Source organism: Calonectris borealis, chromosome 10 (genome assembly GCF_964195595.1).
Source record: "Calonectris borealis chromosome 10, bCalBor7.hap1.2, whole genome shotgun sequence".
Taxonomy (NCBI): domain Eukaryota; kingdom Metazoa; phylum Chordata; class Aves; order Procellariiformes; family Procellariidae; genus Calonectris; species Calonectris borealis.
Genome location: NC_134321.1, coordinates 11,156,869 through 11,175,638, shown reverse-complemented (window position 1 = coordinate 11,175,638; position 18,770 = coordinate 11,156,869). Strand labels below are relative to the sequence as shown.

The 18,770-nt window shown below is 59.8% G+C and overlaps 2 protein-coding genes across 6 annotated transcripts in view; both read left to right on the top strand.

Annotated features, from left to right (window-relative positions):
• MTMR14 (myotubularin related protein 14) overlaps window positions 1–10,843 on the top strand; it is a 33,390-nt gene extending 22,547 nt beyond the window's left edge. For 2 of the 4 annotated variants that reach the window (XM_075158816.1, XM_075158820.1), the window contains 2 exons: window positions 7,046–7,201; window positions 10,474–10,843. In XM_075158816.1, the coding sequence (XP_075014917.1) occupies window positions 7,046–7,201; window positions 10,474–10,651 (334 nt within the window). In that variant the 3' untranslated portion in view covers window positions 10,652–10,843. Of the gene's footprint in view, window positions 1–3,764; window positions 4,006–7,045; window positions 7,202–10,473 lie in introns of those variants that run through there. The other 2 variants (XM_075158819.1, XM_075158817.1) reach the window with 2 other exon arrangements.
• A 476-nt stretch (window positions 10,844–11,319) lies between these two features.
• Window positions 11,320–18,768, top strand: CPNE9 (copine family member 9). 2 transcript variants are annotated; one of them, XM_075158814.1, is made up of 21 exons: window positions 11,320–11,422; window positions 12,953–12,993; window positions 13,083–13,129; window positions 13,403–13,506; window positions 13,705–13,744; window positions 13,902–13,904; window positions 14,356–14,432; window positions 14,646–14,709; window positions 14,797–14,900; window positions 14,980–15,084; window positions 15,456–15,497; window positions 15,606–15,681; window positions 15,754–15,807; window positions 15,920–15,981; window positions 16,245–16,291; window positions 16,378–16,559; window positions 16,705–16,832; window positions 16,951–17,053; window positions 17,131–17,188; window positions 17,338–17,411; window positions 17,525–18,766. In XM_075158814.1, exons 1-21 carry the CDS (start codon window positions 11,346–11,348, stop codon window positions 17,675–17,677), a joined length of 1,641 nt encoding a protein of 546 aa, XP_075014915.1. In that variant the 5' UTR covers window positions 11,320–11,345; the 3' UTR covers window positions 17,678–18,766. The 2 variants fall into 2 exon arrangements, with proteins under 2 accessions (XP_075014915.1, XP_075014914.1); XM_075158813.1 differs by lacking the exon at window positions 13,902–13,904 and having other exon boundaries at window positions 15,606–15,807; window positions 17,525–18,768.
• Window positions 18,769–18,770: the final 2 nt, after the last annotated feature.

Genomic DNA, 18,770 nt, shown 5'->3' with positions numbered 1-18,770 from the left:
GGCAAAGCAGAGCGGTGAGCGAGGCTAGGGAAGAAAGAACAGAGCCTGTGGAGCAAACACCATGTGTTTAGGCTGACAGGGGATAAAGAGGCTCTTAGATAAGAGGTTGCTGTTAACAGCAAATGCTTGTGTAGTCTCTGCAGGTTTTCCGATGAGTCTTTTTCTAGTGATTCCCTTCAGAAACAGCCACCAGCCAAATTTTAGTACTCTCTCATCACATGGAAAATAAAATGACAAACAAGCAAAGCATTGAAAATTTGTAAGACTTTCTTACCAAGTTTCTTGATTCCAGAGAAGAATCACTGTCTGATAGTTTTCATAAATTATGCTAACTGTTCTCCCTCGGGAAAGAGGTCAATAGGGTGTTTTTGAGTTGTTGCTGGGGCTCACCTCTACGTTCTCTGTAAGATGAAACAAATCTCCCAAGAAGAAAAGAAAATACAGGAGAGAAAGCATCTTGTCTTGGGGGCTGCTTTTGTTCACGACGGTAATGCCACAATTCCTGTGTGTGGTCTCATGCCATTCCCAAGACTTGAGAGGCTGTTCAGCGCTGGGCTGGTAGTGAGCTTGCAGCAATGCTGTGGAAGAAGTGGTTTATAGTGCTTCAGCCAGACTCTGCTCTGCGAGAGTAGCTGAGCACACAGTCCCTGGGGTTTGCGTTCCAGAGGCTCAGAGTTGGTAAAGCCAGCAATTATCTTTCCTCTGGCTGTGTCTGGATGAGGTGTCTATAAGCTTTTGGATGATTAGTGCCCATTGGTGTCAGGTGTTCAGAACTGGCACTCCCAGAGCTTGAGGCAGCAGGCAAGCATGGTGGGGAAGCTTGTTATTTCCAGGCCAGAGTCCCTGGGGGTGGCTTTTCCCTATCTCCGATAAATATCCCTGAGAAGGAGTTGCAGTATTCTGTCATTGTAATAGATAAACATTCTGTGAATTCCACTATAAACATTTTTCTGACTTTTATGATAGCTTCTACCATGGCACAAAGCCTTTATAACCCTTCAACACAGCAAGGTTGCACCAGTCCACTCCCAATCCCTGCTAACTTTTATGAACAAAGCAGTGTGAAGGGCTGCGTTAGAAAACAGTACATGATGGGTGAATAGGGGATAAAAGGGGAGCAAACCCCTTGCACGGCCTGGAACCAAGGGGACAGGAGAAGAATCAGTTGTGAAGCCAAAGCGGTGAAATCAGCTGCACGCAAAGATGGTTAGCCTGCTACGCTCGTGCTGGGTGGAGACTGTACATCTGTATGCTCTCTATCTCTGGTGTCACCTGGGTTTGCCCTGCTCCTCTCTGTGTGCAGGCTGGAGGAAATAAGCTTAGAGACCCTGCAGGGAGTGGGTGGAATTGTCAAGGCAATGGCTTAACTGAGGTTCTCTTTCAAACCAAGTCTTCTGGCACATTCATGCTCCTTTGCCTCCCAGTCCATTGCCAGATCAGTCAGACTGTGCCCTGCCTGCCCTCACTGGGGTAACGCTGCTAAGAGCTCTGCTAGCTAAGGGCTTGAGCAATGCGTTGCTTTGTCAGACGCTGACGTGGCTTGCGCTTTTTGGGTCCTGAACATGGTATGTTTTCTCCAGAGAGAGGGGTTATGTCACTCCACTTGGCTTTGGTCTCCCTGCTTGGACTATGTTAGTCTGAATTTGTCTGGTGAGCTCCATGCAGGTAATGGATATCACAGTACTTTCAGCCACCATTTTCCATCCTGAAGGAAGAGTCCCATTTTGAGTGGAGAAGGAGTGTATCTGTGATGGAAGGAAGAGGTAAATTCTGTCCCTTCACCCCCTGAAAATGATGGGACTAGGCTGGAAAGGCTGGAGCACAGAGACTGATCAGGATGCCAGAAATACCTTTATCTCTACAGTGCTGCTGGCAGGTTAACACCCAAGGCTGTTAAGATGGAGAAACTACTGTACTTGACTTCCTAATCCTCTGGTTGTGTGGCCATAGCAACAAAACACTTAACCACTGCAGCAGCGGTTGAGGAAAAATGGTTGCTTGTAAAATGCCAGCAGGTACCCTTCAGGTAGTTCACGTAAACAGCCCAGTCCAGATGCTGGCAGGCAGGAGAGCTCCGGGGGGAATAGGAGGGCAAGCCGGCAGAGAGAGATGAGCAGGGCCTGGGAGGGGAACTGGGGTGTCCTAAAGGAAGGAGTCACAAATGGCGAGTCAGCCGGTGGGAGCCAAGCCCCTCTCCTGGCTTCCATGTCAGCAGTCTGCTGCTGCCATCGCCTCACCAGCCCATCTTCTGAGTCCTGCTCTGATCCAGAGGTCCTGGGTACCCATAAATCCCGGGATGGTTCTTGTTAGGCAAAGCAGTACAAAGGCAAATTCCTGGCAGTCTTTCTAGCTTATCCCAACGCAATGGTAAGATCACATCTGCTGAGGGCAAACATGCATGAAGACACTGCATAGATTATTTGCAGAGTAGGACAAGGTGCTTCTTGTTCTACAGAGAGTTCTGAGTATGGCAGATAGCGTGCATTGAATTGAACTCCCTGCATGCGAGTGGGTAGCAGCTTGCAAACATGTTCTGTGTTTGCATTTGACACTAATAGTCTGTGTCCCATGACACTGCAGAAAAACCCTGTATCTGTGTCAGGGATTTAGCATGTGTGCATATAGCACTAATGTGGATTAGCAGCTGGATAATCTTTGGTTGAATGTGCTTTTACTAAGTCAATTAAACAAAACCCAAAGTACTGTGATCTGAAGAGTCAAGATCTGCAGGAGTTAAATTGTGGAGGATCCGCTTTGGTCAGCAGTCACAGAGAGCTGCCTTACTTAAAGGGCTGCAGGCGGTTCAGGTGTGGGTCTGGAGGGAGTGCAGTGAGCGCAGAGAGGGACAGAGAAGCTGCTGTCCCTTGGCTTTGGGTGTTTTGTTGGTAGTGATGAGACTGCATGCGCACTATGTGTCTTGCTCCTTGCAGCCACCTGGCTTGGAAGCTGTATCTGCGATGTGACAACTTGGGATAGCGACCGCAGCAGGACAGGAATTGTTTATGGGAATGTTTTCTGGAATTATTGCACGACTATGCCACAAAATGTGCTTGCCGACTGGCACGTGACTGTGCTGCAATCAAAAACGGTTGTGCTTGCAGAGGACTGGCTGCTCAGGCTGTTACGGCACTAACACAGCCTGTAGATAGCTGCCTGGGATGCAGCCAGGGCTCTCAGTACAGCTCTCTGCCAAGTACTCCTTGCCAACGTTTCCCACGCAAAGGTGGGAAGGGCTGCCCTTTACTCCAGGTTGCCACAGTCTGCCTGCCCGTACTTAACGCTTCAATTTGAGGCACAGAGCATATGCTGGCAAATGAGCTGCTTCCCAAATAGTCCTAGGTGTGTAGAAATATGGCAGGTGAGCGGAGGTAGCACAGGGCAGGATGAGAGCCTAGCTGCTGGGCACTTGGCACTCGTCTCAATTACGTATTAAGAAAGGGAAGGATCCCTGATTGTTGCTCTGCCTCCGGTATTGGCTCTCCTCTGGTAAGCGAGTGTCTGTGTGCTCTGAAATGCTCTGTCTTGTGCAGCATGTTGCATGGGAAGCACTGACCTAATTAAAAGGAACCGTTCCAGGCTAGGAGTTGCCAGTTTATGGCCTGCTAGAGGTCCTTCCTTGTGTGAAGGAACAGCTTGCAGCTCATCTCTGTTTTGCTAATCTAATTTTGTTAATTTTGCACTTTTGAGGGAGTTTCTTCCCACTCATGGACCTGAAGAGGTGGGTGTGTGAAGCTCACTTTCATTCTCTTTCTGTCTGCCATTAGATGTCTGTGGCAGAGACAGCGACTTGAAGACTTGCTGTATCTCATCTCTCCTAACCACATCGGCTTTGCTGTAGTCGTCGGCTGCTTCCCAAGACCCTCCACGCTGCCCTCGCAGCTAGCCAGCCTCTGGCATGGCTGTAATGTGTTGCAAACCTGTTGTTCTTACAGGCTTGGGGACTGGTCCTGGTGCCCCAGCAGCCCCAACTTGCTCTGGGGGCCTCACTGATGCCCTTTTTGGGCCTCTGCAGCAAGACTTTACAAGGAGCCTTCAGGGGTAGAACTGATAGGAAGACTTCTGCCTCTAGCATTGACTGGATTGCACTTGGATACTGTCACCCTAGAGATCTGGTCTTGGTCTCAAGCCAAACTCAGCTTTTAAGAAGCTCTGCTGCCCTTGCAGTGCAAACGCAAGATTTCCCATGCCATGCCTTCCCCGCCTGTCTCACCCAGCCTTGGCCCTGCTGTCTCTCGAGGCTGTTCAAGAAGCTTGTTGGTTGTGACACTTCCTCAGGAGCCTCCCTTGAGAAGGCGTTGGGGATAGAGGGGAAAGTCTGCCACGGTATCGTAGCTCGGCTGGCTAGGCTCAGATATCTAAGCCAGGAGAGAGATGACCTGGACTCATTGAGTCAATCAGTTTATTCAATTAATCGACAAGTGTTTTTTCTGCTGCCTGGAGGCGAGACACAGAATTGGCTGCCTTGAATTCCTAGACTCCTGTGCTATTAGGTTAGATGTAACTTGACTAAGTTTGCACAGCTGCTTGACAGGGTCAGGGACCCCAGGAGGCTTAGAGAGCTAGAGAGCCACTGAGGGTCAGTCTTGCAGGAGGTACACGACGCTTTTATCAGCCTGTCCAAAAAGGGATTCAAGAGGTGACTTGATCCACCTCCAAGAGGTGGTGTAAGATCAGTCTAATCTTAGCTGACAACCAGCAGCTGGAAGCTGAAGCCACACACCCAAAGCAGGAAACAATTTCCTGCTCACCTTCTTTAGCACAGATTCATCTGGACAGTGTGGTGGTTGATACTGGGCAGAGGGTCATTTTTACTGTCCCTGGGGCCCTGGATCATGTCTTGTTCCTTTGCTTGCCACGTGGGCACAGTCTCCTAGGCAGGCTCCTGCTACTACTCTCTCTTTGCAAGAACTGCAGAGCTCTGCTCAGTTCTTTTTACCTTCACCTGGAGATCCTGCTGTAGCCCAAGCCCTCTTCTGCCATCCAGAGTCTCCCTCTTCAAAACCTTTGTTTCTGCCTGGCCCCAAAGCAGTTGCTCTGTTCAGCAACTCATTACTTTTCTGGCAGCAACGATGTCCCTGTCTACTTTCAGCCCAAGCCCATTGCCTATAGACCTCTTTACTGCTTTAGCTCGAATTCTTGTCACTGTGTGTGACACTCCTGTTTTCCCTGTCTGGCTGTGCTGTACTCTGAGAGGTGACATCCTCCTCTTCCCTCTGCACTAAAGCAGCGTTCCTCTATGCTTCTCCCCGGCTGCCTGCACTGTTCCCACTGTGTTTCCAGCATGGCACCGTGCTCTGGGCCCAAATGCTCTGCCTGCTCTCCTCCATCACACTGACTTCCTCAGCTTTATCTTCCAAAGGCAGGGAGAGGGGTATATGTCACTGAACAGCTGCTCCCTTTCCCTTACAAAGTCCTTGCATCCCAGGGAAGGTTATCCCTGTTTGATCTCCAAAAGGTCTTTCTAAGGGTATATACTGCAGTTCCACTTTCAATGAAATGCCCTCGTTCTGACAACAGCCTTACATTCTTTAGGAAAAACACCTTTTTGCAAGAAGGGGTTCTCCCAACACTTAATGCTCGCAGCATCTCTCTGAACCTTACTCCTCAGTTCATCGAGCAGCCAGAGGACAAGAACTGTACATGGCAGGTGAAGCTCTGCTCTTCCCATTTTCTGCTGTGATGCCTTTCCAGAGCCTGAACTTCCAGACAGTGGTGTTACCCCCAAACTGCAGCTGCAGGAATGTTAGCACTGTGGTGGGAAGGTGACATGCAAGGAGCTGCATGACTTCCCCTTCTCCGCTTGTGCAGCCAGCTCAGGACCGTGTTTCAGACTTCTCAAACTTGGCCGTATTGATCAGACTAGTTAAATGGCAGGCTTGGAATTAGATCAAGATTGCAAATAGGTTTCCCACTGTGCATCTGCCCCCACCCTCGCCTTCCAGTCTCGCTGAGGTCCTTCTTGCTGTGGGAGATCCTGTCTTTCTAGCTGTTCTCCTGGTCTCTTGGGGAGCAGCTGCAGTGCGCCACTGCTATTCTTAGCTGTGAAGACAGCGTGCAAGTACCTGGCCCAGCAGAGCTGGAGCTGGTGCGCTGCTATCTGCCCAGCAGATCTCAGATAAATTATCCAGAAGATCTTGGTAGTGTGTAATTGAGTAGCTCTGCCACAGGCTGTGCTTCCAGCTATGTACACTCTGCTGTGCAGCGGGGCACAGTAATTGCTTGCTCCCCAGAAGCCAAGAGCTCTGGGTTTGTCTCAAGTGATTGTGCCCTCTTCTCTGAGATTTTGGAGGGACTCCTCAGATTCACTTCTCAGATTTCGTGCTTCCTCCTTTCCTGGTGGGAGGTTGCATACATCAACCAATTATCCTCCCTTGGCTATTTTTCCTATGCTAAAGATGTTTTGCCACCTGGTTTCTGGCACAGTCCATTCTTCTAACACAGGAATGAAAAAAGGTCTTCAGATGCTGGGGGGCGTGGGTGCCCTGGGGACCTCTTCAGCAGTGACTGGCTCTGTTCAGATCTGGTGTTAATGCCTCAGGAGTGATCTGCTTTCTAATGGCTGCCGGACCAAGGATCTCTAAGTCTTCCTCAGCACTAAGTCACAACATTGATTCTCTGTCAGGGCTTGCCACTGCCCTGGGATGTGCTGACCGCTACAACAAGCAACAGGGGGATGCCCCTTGTACAGCATGGTGTCCACATCTGTGAGAGATTCAGGGCAGGACATGCTGTTGCATCTCGCTAACGGGTTTCACAGTTCTGCATGGCCATCTGCTGCTTGCTGGCTCTGTCCTGTCCGGCTCCCGGTGCGCTCCTGCTGCTTTGTCGGCCCCAGCCGGCTTGGCTCTCCCCTCGCTTTCAAAGGAAAGGCTTGGCCTGGGGCCCAGCCAGAGCTGCATGTTGCACCCTGGTCCCCGAGTGTCAAAGCTGCTGGCACAGGCGCTGCTGGCGGTCAGCCCAGCAGGTCCCTGGCACCAGCGATAGCGAAAGGCATGTGGCTGAATGACCTGACTGATCGCACCGTCTCCCTCTCTCTCTGCCCCAGATCGGCGGACCATTCTCTGCCCGGATCTTCCGTTTCCACAGACTTTGGCAGCTGGCAGATGGTGACAGGGTGTGGCAGTATTCGGGAGCAGGCAATCCTGAGCGCAGACGCCTCTCTCCCTTGCAGCTTCCAGGATGAGTTCCCTAGCACTTGCCTGTAAGTGTCTCAAATGCAGGATCTCTCCTTGGGTCTCTGGCTGGCTGCAAGCACTGGAACTTTATCATCGTGGCACTTTCAAAGAAGCCTGGAAGCCCATAACAAGCTGTCCCGTCTTCCCTTCTTTGATGCTTTCCATCCACAAATTCAGTCACTGAGCGCTCTTTGCTTATGCTGAACTCGGAAAGAAACCAGCATCTTCTCTGCCTGATGACGGGGGGGCACTTTGCTTTCTGTAGGAAGAAGAGGCTTTTCTCTCTTCCTGAAGACACTGAATTTGGGCATAATTGAGTGCATTTGAGGATGCATGCTTGTCAGGACAGGACTGGTAACCCAGATTTTCTTGCTTTTGGATCTTGCTCATCTCCCTGCTGGGGTCAGATCCTTGCTGCAGTAAGAGAGGGGCTTTCCTTCTGTCACCCTGATTTTTGCAGGTGCTGCAGTCTGGCCAGTGCAGAGCAGCAGACACCCTGTATCCTGCCGCATCCTGCCATGTAAAATGGCTGGGAGGCAAATGTTCCTCCCCAGATAGAAAGCCACCTCTGTGGAAGCTTGAAAGACAGGAGATGTGCTTTAATTGCTGTTAGAGGAGAACCTTGGCTTGTGCCTTCAGGCTGCAAACTCTCAATCAAGAAACTGAAATGGCAGATCAGGGGCTGCCATTAGCTAGCTGTGCTGCCAAACGCTTGCGGTCCCTTACCGAGGTCTGAGTACGTGCTTTGGAGGCAGAGGGCATGCGACATGAAAACCAACATCTCCTGTGAGACAGGCTAGCTGCCCTGGCTCGCCTTCTCATATGGCTGTGTGGTGTGCTGCTGAGCAGAGCAGCCGCTCCCAAATTATGGTTAGCTACAAGACCCATGAATTGGCAGATCGAAGAATTGCGAGGGATGGCCTGGCTGGGATTTGCTCTCCTCCTTTCATGAGGACATGCTGTGCTGCTTCTGTAGTTGTTTGGAGATCGTTGAAGGAGTAGAGGGGACTGAAGGACGGGTGGCTGAAGTAGGGACTGTTTCCCTGGGCCCTGAACCTGGCTGTGCTTGGTGGCTGCTGATCACCAGCAGGTTATTGCTGCCCATCTTGGAGTTGGATTTAACGTCAGAATAGGGAATTCAGTAGAGGGAAATGGGATTTCAAGTTGAGCTCTGAATCTGCCTGCACTGAGACTGTAGGCTCATGCGGTTTGGAGTCCGGCTGCTTGGGACAGCCAGGTTCAAAGGGAGGGGAACAGCGGTGGTGCTTCTCCCTTGGGTGTGCAGCAGTTGCTGCAAGTGCTTTGCCTTGTTCAGCTCTTCACTGGAGCTGTGGGGTGCTTGGGGGCTGGGGACTGCTCGGCTGCGGGTGCTGGGACCAGGCGCTGTTTGGAAGGGATGAAGAGTTCCCAAGGATGTTGTGTTGAGCTTAACCCAGAGCCTCTGCTCTCTCTCTGTTCTGCATCAGCTCTGTTTTGCTCAGGAGCCCATTGTGGTTTTATCCCAGTTTTTCACAGCCCAGCACAGTATGAGTTTTTGGAAAATTAAATTCCATTTAAGTTCCCACTTTACATCTCAGCTGGCAGCAGCTCGATGAAGGTATGCTTTTCACAGCCTACTTCCTTGTGCTTGTGTGGGGCTTGTCAGGGCTTACTTAGAGCTGGGGCTTTGACAGCCTCCTCTCATCCTGCACCCCAAGCTGCAGGCAAGCAGGCAGGCCGTAGGAAGTATAGCGGGGCAGAGCACCGTGGATTTGGCAAGGAAGCGTGACCTGCCTCCCTGGTTGAACTGCTTAGAGCGAAATGGTGCAGCCGGTCTGCAGGGCTTGGCGTCAGGCAGTGGCCAGCTGCTTGACCCTGCGCCTTGGAGTGTCTCACTCCATGAAAGAAACCTAAAAATCTAAATACAAAATCTGCCCTGTAAAGAGGTGCGAGAGCCAGAAGACGCGGGAGCTAACTGCTGCACGCCCTCGCTTACCTCTGCGTGTGATATTTAAGATCACTGTACTCGGGTGCAAGTAAGTCCTGCTTTCATGTAGCTTATTTTTAATGCTAGCAGGTTTGCAAGTTCCACGTCCTAATTAGGTTGCCAAAAAGCATCTTTTTAATGTGTTTAGATATGTTGCCTTTTTCCTTTGCCCTCTGGCTTCTCTTTATTATCAGACACTAAACAGTGGCCCGGTTGGCTGCCTCAGCATCGGTTGCTGTTTATAGGCCTCCCACCATATCCTCTTGCTGCTGTTTCCGGACCGAAGCTGTTGGCTGTGGGTGGTTAACACTTCCATTCAAATGAGCTGTGCCAATTTATAGCCAGCCCAGGCACTGGAGAGATTAAAGAGAATTTTTTATGGGGAAGGTTCGCGCTATGCCCTTGGAGTGACCTTTGAGGAATGTCTTATTCTCTCTGGGAACCACCGGCACATCGCAGAGGTGCCGCAGCAAGGACCATTTCAGGCCGGAGCGCTTGGAAAAGCTGCCTCTGAACCCTAGTCTTGCTTTCCCCTGCTCCCTTGGCTGAAATATTGCCTTCCCTCTGCTCTCTTCCCCCCGCCCCTAACCAGGTGCACGGATCAGCCTGAGAGGAGAGCAGGTCCCCGGGGAAGCCATGCCCTACTCTGCACGCAGCCCTCCTGCTTGCAGCGCACAGCCATGCTCGGGAGCAGAAGTAAAACGCCGCTCAGCTCTCCTCTTTCCATGGCTGGAGCGCTCCTTGGGGCTGTTGTCACCTTGTCTGCCCCCTCTCATCTCCCCATCCCCAAAGCTGTCTGTGCTGGCACAAGCACAAGAAGAGGCTGGGGCCGCTGGAAGCGAGGGACCATTGCAAATAGGTTGGAAGCGACTGTCCAGCCACGGCACATGTGGACAGGCTCCATCTGGGAACGCTGTGCAAGGAGGGGAGGGAACTGGCGCAGGGGCTGACGTCAGCCAGCACCCGCTTGGCGAAAGCAGCATTTTCTGTATGAACCGCAGCCTCGTAAGCACCATGGTGGTGGGAGAAACTGGGGTGGTGGTGAAGGAGGAGACCTGGGAGAGAGCAGGAGGCTGGGGCTGCGAGAGGCTCCATGGGAGAGGGTTGGGTTGGGTTGGGTTGGGTTGGGCAAGGAGGCAGTGGCACCAGCTGCTGGAGCCTTCTGGGGCTGGCACTGCCTGGGCCACCGGAGCCAGCTGAGCATCACGGCCCTGCTGGCGCTGTGGACAGAGCCCCAGCCCCGCTGCCAGCCTCCTGCCCCACGTCAGGAGTGAGAGCTGGGGTGCGGAGAGGGATGGCTGCGGTTGCTGACCTCCCCCTTCTCTCTCTTAGGCTGGTGTCGGCGAGCGACCGTGAGTCCCGGCTGGAAGAAGTGCGTTCCGCCTTTCTGGCCAGCTACAGCCGGACCATCGGCCTGAAGGCTGTGCCCCCCAGCCCCTCGGGGGCCATTGGCGGCCTCCTTGAGCAGTTTGTGCGGGGCGTGGGACTGAGAGGCAGCAGCACGCTCTGACCACGGCGTTCCCGGACCGCTGGCTGGAGACCCAGGACCTGGCGGGTCCCCCTGGCCGAGCCCCGGGACCCCCTTCCCGGTGCAGGCACCTGCAGCACCCAGCGCCTGCCGCCGGCCACCCCTGCCTGGGGCTGGGGGAGCGCGGGGGGCTCCGCCGAGTCTCCGCAGTAAAGACACCCGAGCTGTGCCCTCTCCTGCCTCCTCTCTGGGCTGCGGCGGGGGAAGGCGGGCGGCGGGGCTGAGCCGGGGGGGCGGCGGGGGGAGCCGGGCGGCGGGAGCGGCTCCGCCGGGGGCGCCGCTCGCTATAAATAGCCCGGCCCACGCTCCGGGAGCGGCGGCACCGAAATAGCACCGAGCCGGGACCGGGAGGGAGCCCCCGGTGGGGCGGGAGTCGGGGCTGAGCCGCACCGGCCTGGGGAGCGGAGCTGAGCCCCGGACGGGAGGTCCCGGTGGGGCTGGGCTAAGCCGGGCCGGGCCGGGACGCGGTCCCGGGGCTGAGCCCCCGCCGCCCCCCGGGGCCGAGCCGTCGCGGGTCGGGCCAGTCCCCGGGGCCGAGCCCCCCGGTGCCCGGGGCGGCGCTGCCGGTGGGGCCGGGGCCGCCGTGCCCGTGCCCGTGCCGTGCCCGCCCCCGGGCGCGCCCGCCTCGGCGGCGCGGGAGGAGGCGGCGCGGAGCAGCGGCGGCGCCCGGGCGGGGATGGCGTCTCCGGGAGCGCTGGAGCCGGCGGCCGGCAGCGTGCCGGGCACCAAGGTGGAGCTCACCGTGTCCTGCCGGTGAGCCGGGAGCGGGGCGGGGGAGCGGGCGGGGGCTGGTGCCCGGACACGGGTGGGTGCGAGACGCACGGGGATGTGCTGCGGGGTGCCCGTGTCCCGCAGCGTCCCGCTGCCCGCCGGTAAGACCCCGTCCCCGGGGGGGTGGGCAGCGGGTGCCCCTCGCTCCCCGGGTATCGCTCGACGCCACGGCGTGTGTCAAACGTCCCTCTGCCCGGCTGCCACCCGTGGGGAGAAGTCCCGTCCCCTCCGCGGGGTCCCGGGGGATGCTGGTACCGGGCACGGCTCCGCGGCACGGCTGCTTGGAGGGACCCGCTGCCCTTACCCAGGGCTGGGGCGCGGGACGGCCCCGCTCGGGGTGATGCTGGCGGGGCGCAGGGTGCCGGTGCTGGCTGCAGGCAGCCTGCCCGGCTCTGCCCGGCTCCGTGAGCCCCGTGGGAGGCAGCAGGGCCAGGAGTGGGTCAGCGTGTGGCCCATAGCGGGACCAGGGCTGCAGGAGAGGTGCTGCTCGGTGCCTCCGGCTCCTGACGGGGTCCACGGGGCAAGCGGCGGCTGCTGAGCCAATCTGTTGGTGGCTAAATATAGCCCGGCAGAGGCACCGCTGCCCTCATTGCCCGCAGCCCGGGGGTCCTGCCCGCAGGGACCGGCACCAGCAGCCTTCTGGGCAGCAGCATCCCCTGTGCCGGGGGATCAGGGAAGGCCTGTGGCCAGCCCTGTGAAGCCCCCTGCCCAGCTGGGCAGCTCTGGCATGGCCCTGAGCTCTGCAAACTCCAGTCTGGGCCAGCAGCAGCTGTGCCCCCTCCCTGCAGCTGTTGCAGGGCCGTGGGGCCTGGCATCTCCGGGCAGGGGTCGGGGTTCGCTCCTGGAGACAGCCCAGGGCAGGGGCAGGCTTTGCTTTCGCAGCCCCCCAAGAGCTCAGCCCTGTCCAGGGCTGCTGGGGGAGCCCTGGGGGTCTCTCCCCTGCACCCCCAGCCCTGTGCACTGGGGCCAGGGGAGCTGGCTGAGCCCCACAGCCCCTGGCCATGCCCCAGCCTGTGTAGCCACCCCAGGGGTGCAGGAAGGATCCCAGCGCAGCCAGTTGCAGCCCCCAGCACTTCCCGGTGTCACACCGTGCAAAGGACAAGGATCAATCGCTCTGCTAGCGGCTGCGTCGGGGGCACGGAGCTGGTCCCTGCCAGCTGCCCAGCCCCTGCTCCAAATCTCTTCTTTCTTCTCACTTCTGCACCCCGCCATTAGCCACGCTCCCGCTGCCAGGGTGCGGCGGGCACTCAGCCGGCACCAGCAGCACGGGGGAAGGTTTCATCCTCTAAATGGGTTCCCTGTCATGTTCAATCATCGTCAGCACTGGAGACGCTGCTCCCCGCTGTCCCACCGAACCTTGTGGGTGGGAACCAGCGAGCGCGTCCCCCCGGGGTGCCGGCATGGCCTTAGTGCGTAGTGCCATCCCCTGATCAGGGGGGAGGACATGGGGACCCGGTGTGGAGCCGGGTGGGTGGCACCCAGGGTGGCTCACGCCTGGCTCTGTCCCCCCAGGAACCTGCTGGACATGGACACCTTCTCCAAATCTGACCCAGGTGGGTGGTGGGACCAGGCAGGGGGCATGGCATGGGCACGGCATGGCATTGCATGGCACGGCAGCCTGGCTCTGCTCCTCTCTCCGCAGTGGTGGTCCTCTTCATGCAGGGCTCAGGGAGCAGCGAGTGGAAGGAGGTGAGCGCAGCCCCTCTCGCTGGGTCCCTGGGGAGGCCCCCAGCCCTGTGCCGGGGGTGCTGCCATCCCCTGTGCCCCCATTCCGGGCTAATCCCCAGCTGGGTTAAACGGGCCCATGTGGCCACCCGCGTCCACGCTAATGATCCCGCCACGTCCGCGTTAACGATCCGGCCCTGCCAGCAGCGCTAATCCCCCCTCCAGGATTAGCGCTGGGGCAGCTGCGATGGGGAGGGGTCCCGGGGGGGGGGGCCACCCTCACCCCTCTCCCCACAGTTCGGGCGCACTGAGGTGATTGACAACACCCTGAACCCTGACTTCGTCCGCAAATTCGTCCTCGACTACTACTTTGAGGAGAAGCAAAACCTCCGCTTTGACGTGTGAGTGCGGCGTCCGGGGAAGGGCTCGGCCCCGGCTCGGGGTGGAACAAAGCACCGAGTCGGTAATAAATAAGGATAATAAATAACAGTAATAAATGAGGATACAACAGCAAAAAGCACAGATGGGTGGGGGAAGTGGGGCTGCGTGCTGGGGCACCCCACGGGCACTGGCTCAGGGCTCTGCTCTCCCATCACCAGCTACAACGTGGACTCCAAGAGCTGCTCCATTTTAAAGCAGGTGAGCGCAGCCCATGCCGGGGGGACGCGCGGTGACGCCCCGGTGTGATGCCCCGAGGCCGTGCCCTGTGTGGGTGCTATCGGGGGGGACAGGTGCCCCCGGCCTCGGGGGGCTCTAACCCGCTCTCCATCTCTGCGTATTCCATGGGGACTGGCAGAAGGTAGGTGCCTGCCAAGCACCAGTCCCTGCTCTGCCCTGAGAACCTGGCCCTCGTGGGGGTGCCTGGTGGGGCAGGATGGGGCCAGGACACACCATGGGGGTGGCTTTTGGGGTGCAGGATGGCTATAGGGTGGCCTGAGGGGTGCAGGATGGGTCCAGGGCACGTGGGGCAGCTCCGGGGGGGCACAGGGTGGGTCCAGGGCTGTGGGCTGGCCCTGGGGGCACAGTATGAGTCCAGGGCATGTGGAGTGGACACCTGGGGTGGTCCTGGGGGTGCAGGATGGGTCCTGGGCTGGGGGGATGGCCCTTGGGGCACAAGGTGTGTTCAGGGTACTGGGGGTAGGGTGACTGCAGGTCCCATGGGCGCGCTGGGAGGGCGAGGGGTGGGGGTGTGTGGTGGGGGGCTGGGGCAGGAGCCCCCGGGGTCTCACAGTGCTGTGCTCGGGGCGCAGGACTTCCTGGGGCAGGCGTTCGTGGCGCTGGGGGAGGTGATCGGGTCCCAGCGGGGCCGCCTGGAGAGAGCCCTCACGTGAGTCATGCCCTGTGGCGGGGCAAAGGGGGGGTCCCACACTATTTCTCCAGCAACCCACCCCACGGGACCCCTCCTTGCACATCCCCTGCTGGGGACACCGGCCACGCTGCCAAGCGCCAGCCGTGGGGCACGAGCCCCAACCCCAACCCCACCTCCTGCCCCTGTCCTGTCATCCTTGTCCCCAAGCTAACCCAGCACCTCTGGTCCCAGGGGGGTCCCAGGGAAGCGGTGTGGGACCATTCTGCTGCTGGCTGAGGAGCTGAGCAACTGCCGGGTGAGTGCCCGTGTCCCGGCAGCAGTGAGGCGGGGGCTGCGCGGCCCCCTGGTGCAGGCGGCTGGCAGTGACAGTCCCTGTCCCCAGGACATCGTCACGATGCAGCTGTGCGCCAACAAGCTGGACAAGAAGGACTTCTTCGGAAAATCCGACCCCTTCCTCGTCTTCTACCGCAGCAACGAGGACGGCACGTGAGCGCGGGGCCTGGCGGGGCGCGCAGGGTGCCGGCGTCACTGTACAGCGCGCCCCGACCCTGCCCTGTCCCCGCAGCTTCACCATCTGCCATAAGACGGAGGTGGTGAAAAACACGCTCAACCCGGTGTGGCAGCCCTTCACCATCCCCGTGCGCGCCCTCTGCAACGGCGACTACGACCGGTACGGGGACGGGGACGGGAACAGGGGCAGCCCTGGGGCCAGAGCAGGGTATGAGCATCTCCTTCACGGGTTTGGCCCCGCAGCGGCAGGCAGCTCAGAATTGGGTCCTTACTGGTTTTTTTTCCCTCTTTTGCAACCCAAATTACATAAAGGCATCCCCCTCCTTTCCAGGGCCCCCGCCGTGACCCAAATTTCCCGCTTCCCTCCTGGCAGAGACACGGGCCGGGCAGGCGGGGCGGCTGTGACGGCGGCTGGCAGGCAGGGTGCTCGCTGCCGGGGCGCTGCGGGGCTGGGTGTCCCCAAACCAGGGGGGCTGGGGGGGCCGTGCCAGCCAGGCTGGCAGCTCACCCTCTGCCCGCCTTCACTTTCAGGACGGTGAAGATAGACGTGTACGACTGGGACCGGGACGGGAGGTGAGGCCATACCCGTGGGGTAGCAGGGGACATTGAGGTGCCACCACTGCTTCCTGGGGTGCTGCTCACTGGGTGCCTGGCTGCACCAACCCCACACTTCTACCGCAGCCATGACTTCATTGGGGAGTTTGCCACCAGCTACCGGGAGCTCTCCCGGGCACAGAGCCAGTTCACGGTGTATGAGGTACGGCGGGGGGCCAGGCTGGGGGGCCGGGGGGCACCCCATGCTGGGGCCGACCCACCCCTGCGCCCGCAGGTGCTGAACCCCAGGAAGAAATGCAAGAAGAAGAAATACGTGAACTCCGGCACTGTGAGTGGGGCTGGGGCACTCCTGGGGCTCCTGCCTGTGGGGGGCTGGGTCTAACCCCCCCACTGTGCCTGCCAGGGCAGGGGGTCCAGGTCTGACCCCTCCGTGCCCACAGGTGACACTGCTCTCCTTCTCCGTCGAGTCCGAGTTCACCTTTGTTGACTACATCCGGGGCGGGTGAGTGGGGGGCCGGGTGCCCCCCGGCTCCCCGAGACCCACCATGGGCGAGGGTCTCGGGGTGAGGACGGCAGTGACGGTGCAGGTGCAGCCTGGGGGTGATGAGGGGGCGGTGGGGCTGGGGAGGGGGTGCAGGATGGCAGCCTCGGGCTGTGGGGTGCTGGCTGGGGAAGGGGGGGCCCAGGTGATGGGTCCTGGGGCAGGGCTGGAAGACGGCATCCCTGCGCCGTGGGGCCGGCAGCCTCCCTCACTCTCCCCCCAAGGACGCAGCTGAATTTCACTGTCGCCATCGACTTCACGGCCTCCAACGGTGAGTGCAGCTGGTGCAGGGGGGTCCCCATCAGTGCAGCCGTGGGGCCGGCTGTGGGGTGGGTGCCGACGGGTGCTGTGCCACAGGGATGCCATCGCAGCCCACCTCGCTGCACTACGCGAGCCCTTACCAGCTGAGCGCCTACGCCCTGGCACTCAAGGCAGTGGGGGAGATCATCCAGGACTACGACAGTGACAAGCTCTTCCCCGCCTACGGCTTCGGTGCCAAACTCCCACCCGATGGCAAGATCTCCCATCAGTTCCCCTTGGTGCGCCCCGGGGGGGAACACTGGAGTGGGGGTGCCCACAGCAGCTTGGCACCCACCCTGGCTGCATCCTGCCCCGGCATCCCACAGTCGGGGGAGGACACCGGGAGCCGTGGTCCCCCTCCAAGCGCCCGTCCCTGTCCCCCAGAACAACAACGCGGACAACCCCAGCTGCGCTGGCATCGAGGGCGTGCTGGAGTCCTACCTCCAGAGCCTGCGCACTGTCCAGCTCTACGGTCCCACCAACTTCGCCCCCGTCATAAACCAGGTGGCTGGGTGAGCGCTGGAGGACTCTGTCCCCTTTGCCGTCCCCAAATGCCACCAGTTCCACAGTGGGGCCCGCTGCCCCACACTGGTGGGGCTGCTGGAGGGACCCCATCCCTTGTCCCCATAGGGCAGCTGCTCAGGTGACCGACGGCTCACAGTACCACGTCCTCCTCATCATCACCGATGGCGTCATCTCTGACATGCTGCAGACCAAGGAAGCCATCGTCACTGTGAGTGCACCCTCATCACCGTGACTTCACCCCATGCCGGGTGCTGCCCTGGCTGCCACCCTGCCTCTGCTCCACAGGCTTCTGCCTTGCCCATGTCCATCATCATCGTGGGAGTGGGTCCCGCTGAGTTTGAGGGTGAGTTGGGGCTTGGGGCCACCAGGGAAGTGGGATGGCAATACTGTCCCTTCCTCCGGGATGCCAAAGCCATCCCAGAGGAAGGGACGGTGTTTCCATCCCTGGTGGCCACCCACTGAGGCTCAGTGACACTGGCTGTCACCCCCCAGCCATGGAGGAACTGGACGGTGACGAGGTACGGGTGTCTTCCCGGGGACGCTACGCCGAGAGGGACATCGTACAGGTAACATTGGCATTGAGCCCGGTCCCACCATGGGCAAGAGATGCACAGCTGCTTGCTGACCCCCACAGCCGCAGGGTTGTTTCAATCAGGCTGCAAAATTCTTTCCCTCAAAGTTTGTGCCGTTTCGGGATTACGTGGACGACTCGGGAAACCAGGTGCTGAGCATGGCCCGCCTGGCCAAGGACGTGCTGGCTGAGATCCCCGAGCAGCTGCTCTCCTACATGAAGACCCACGACATCAAGCCTCGCCGGGCGGACCCCCAGTAGCTTCTCCACGGGCCGTGGGGCTGGCCAGTGGGGCGAGGACGTGTCACCTTTCTTCTGCCGGTGGCCAAGCCTTAGCCATGGAGATGTGGCCCCCCCAAGGGTGACAATCAGCTGCTGCGGCTGGCGAATGGGGCTGGCACCCTCCTCTTCTAGCAGCGAGACCACGGGGCTGGACGTCCCCGGCCGCCCCCTCCTCCTGTCCGGCCGGCGGCAATGCCCCGGCACGGGGGGCTGGCTCAGACCGTTCTGTCCCTCAGCCGCGGCAGCGCGGGCAGGGCCGATGCTGGGGTACAGGCTGTTGGGGGGCCACGGTGTGTGTGTATGTGTCCCCCCGGGAGGGCAGCCAGGCTCCCTTCCCCGGGGAGGAGGCCGACCCTGGGGCTGGGTGCATGCCGGGGGTCCCAGCCCCGCCAGCTCCTTGGGCCAGGGGGCTCGCCCCGCTCCTGCCCGCGCCCCATTCCTGCCTGCACCCTGCTCCTGCCTGCACCCTGCCGCTCAACCGGGCGCCAGCACCCCGGTCCTCCGGCCCTGCTGCCCCGGCGCCGGCCTGCTGCCCCACAGCCGGCCCCGCTGCCCTCCGCAGGGCCTGGCCCCACAGCCGGGGGGTGCCACAGGGCTGAGCCCCACAGCCGGGGGGTGCCGGGGCGGCTCGGCGGGAGGGCAGGCGGGGTCTGTACCGCGTTACCGACTGTAAATAAACTGCTCCAACCGGGCCTGCTGCCGTGCTGGGGCCGGGGGGCAGCGGGGGCCGGGGCGGGGCGGGGCGGGGCGGGGCTCCCGGGCGGTGACGGTGCCTGTGATTCGGGGCGGCAGATTCGCCTCAGTCGGCGCGGCGCGGCCCGGACCCCGCCGGCCTTCCCGGGGCCTCCCCGCTCCCGCCGCCCGCCGCCGTCCCCCGTTCCCGCCGCCATCCGCGCCCTCCCTCCTGCTCCCCCCGCCCGGCTCGGCCGTGCCGAAAGTGCGGTTGCTAAGGGCGGCGCGGCGCTTTACCCAGCGGCCGCCCCGCGCCAGGCGCCGCCGCAGCCTCCATTGTTGCGGCCCGGCCCGGGCCCGCCGCCGCCGCCGCCGCCGCCCATGGAGCCGCCGCCCGCGC

Excerpts from the sequence above, each read along its gene's own strand:
- CPNE9 (XM_075158813.1), top strand. The coding sequence starts at position 11,346 with ATGGCGTCTCCGGGAGCGCTGGAGCCGGCGGCCGGCAGCGTGCCGGGC. Across the intron at positions 15,085-15,455 it reads TGCAACGGCGACTACGACCG|GACGGTGAAGATAGACGTGT; the intron begins GTACGGGGACGG and ends CTTCACTTTCAG. Across the intron at positions 15,498-15,605 it reads GACTGGGACCGGGACGGGAG|CCATGACTTCATTGGGGAGT; the intron begins GTGAGGCCATAC and ends CTTCTACCGCAG.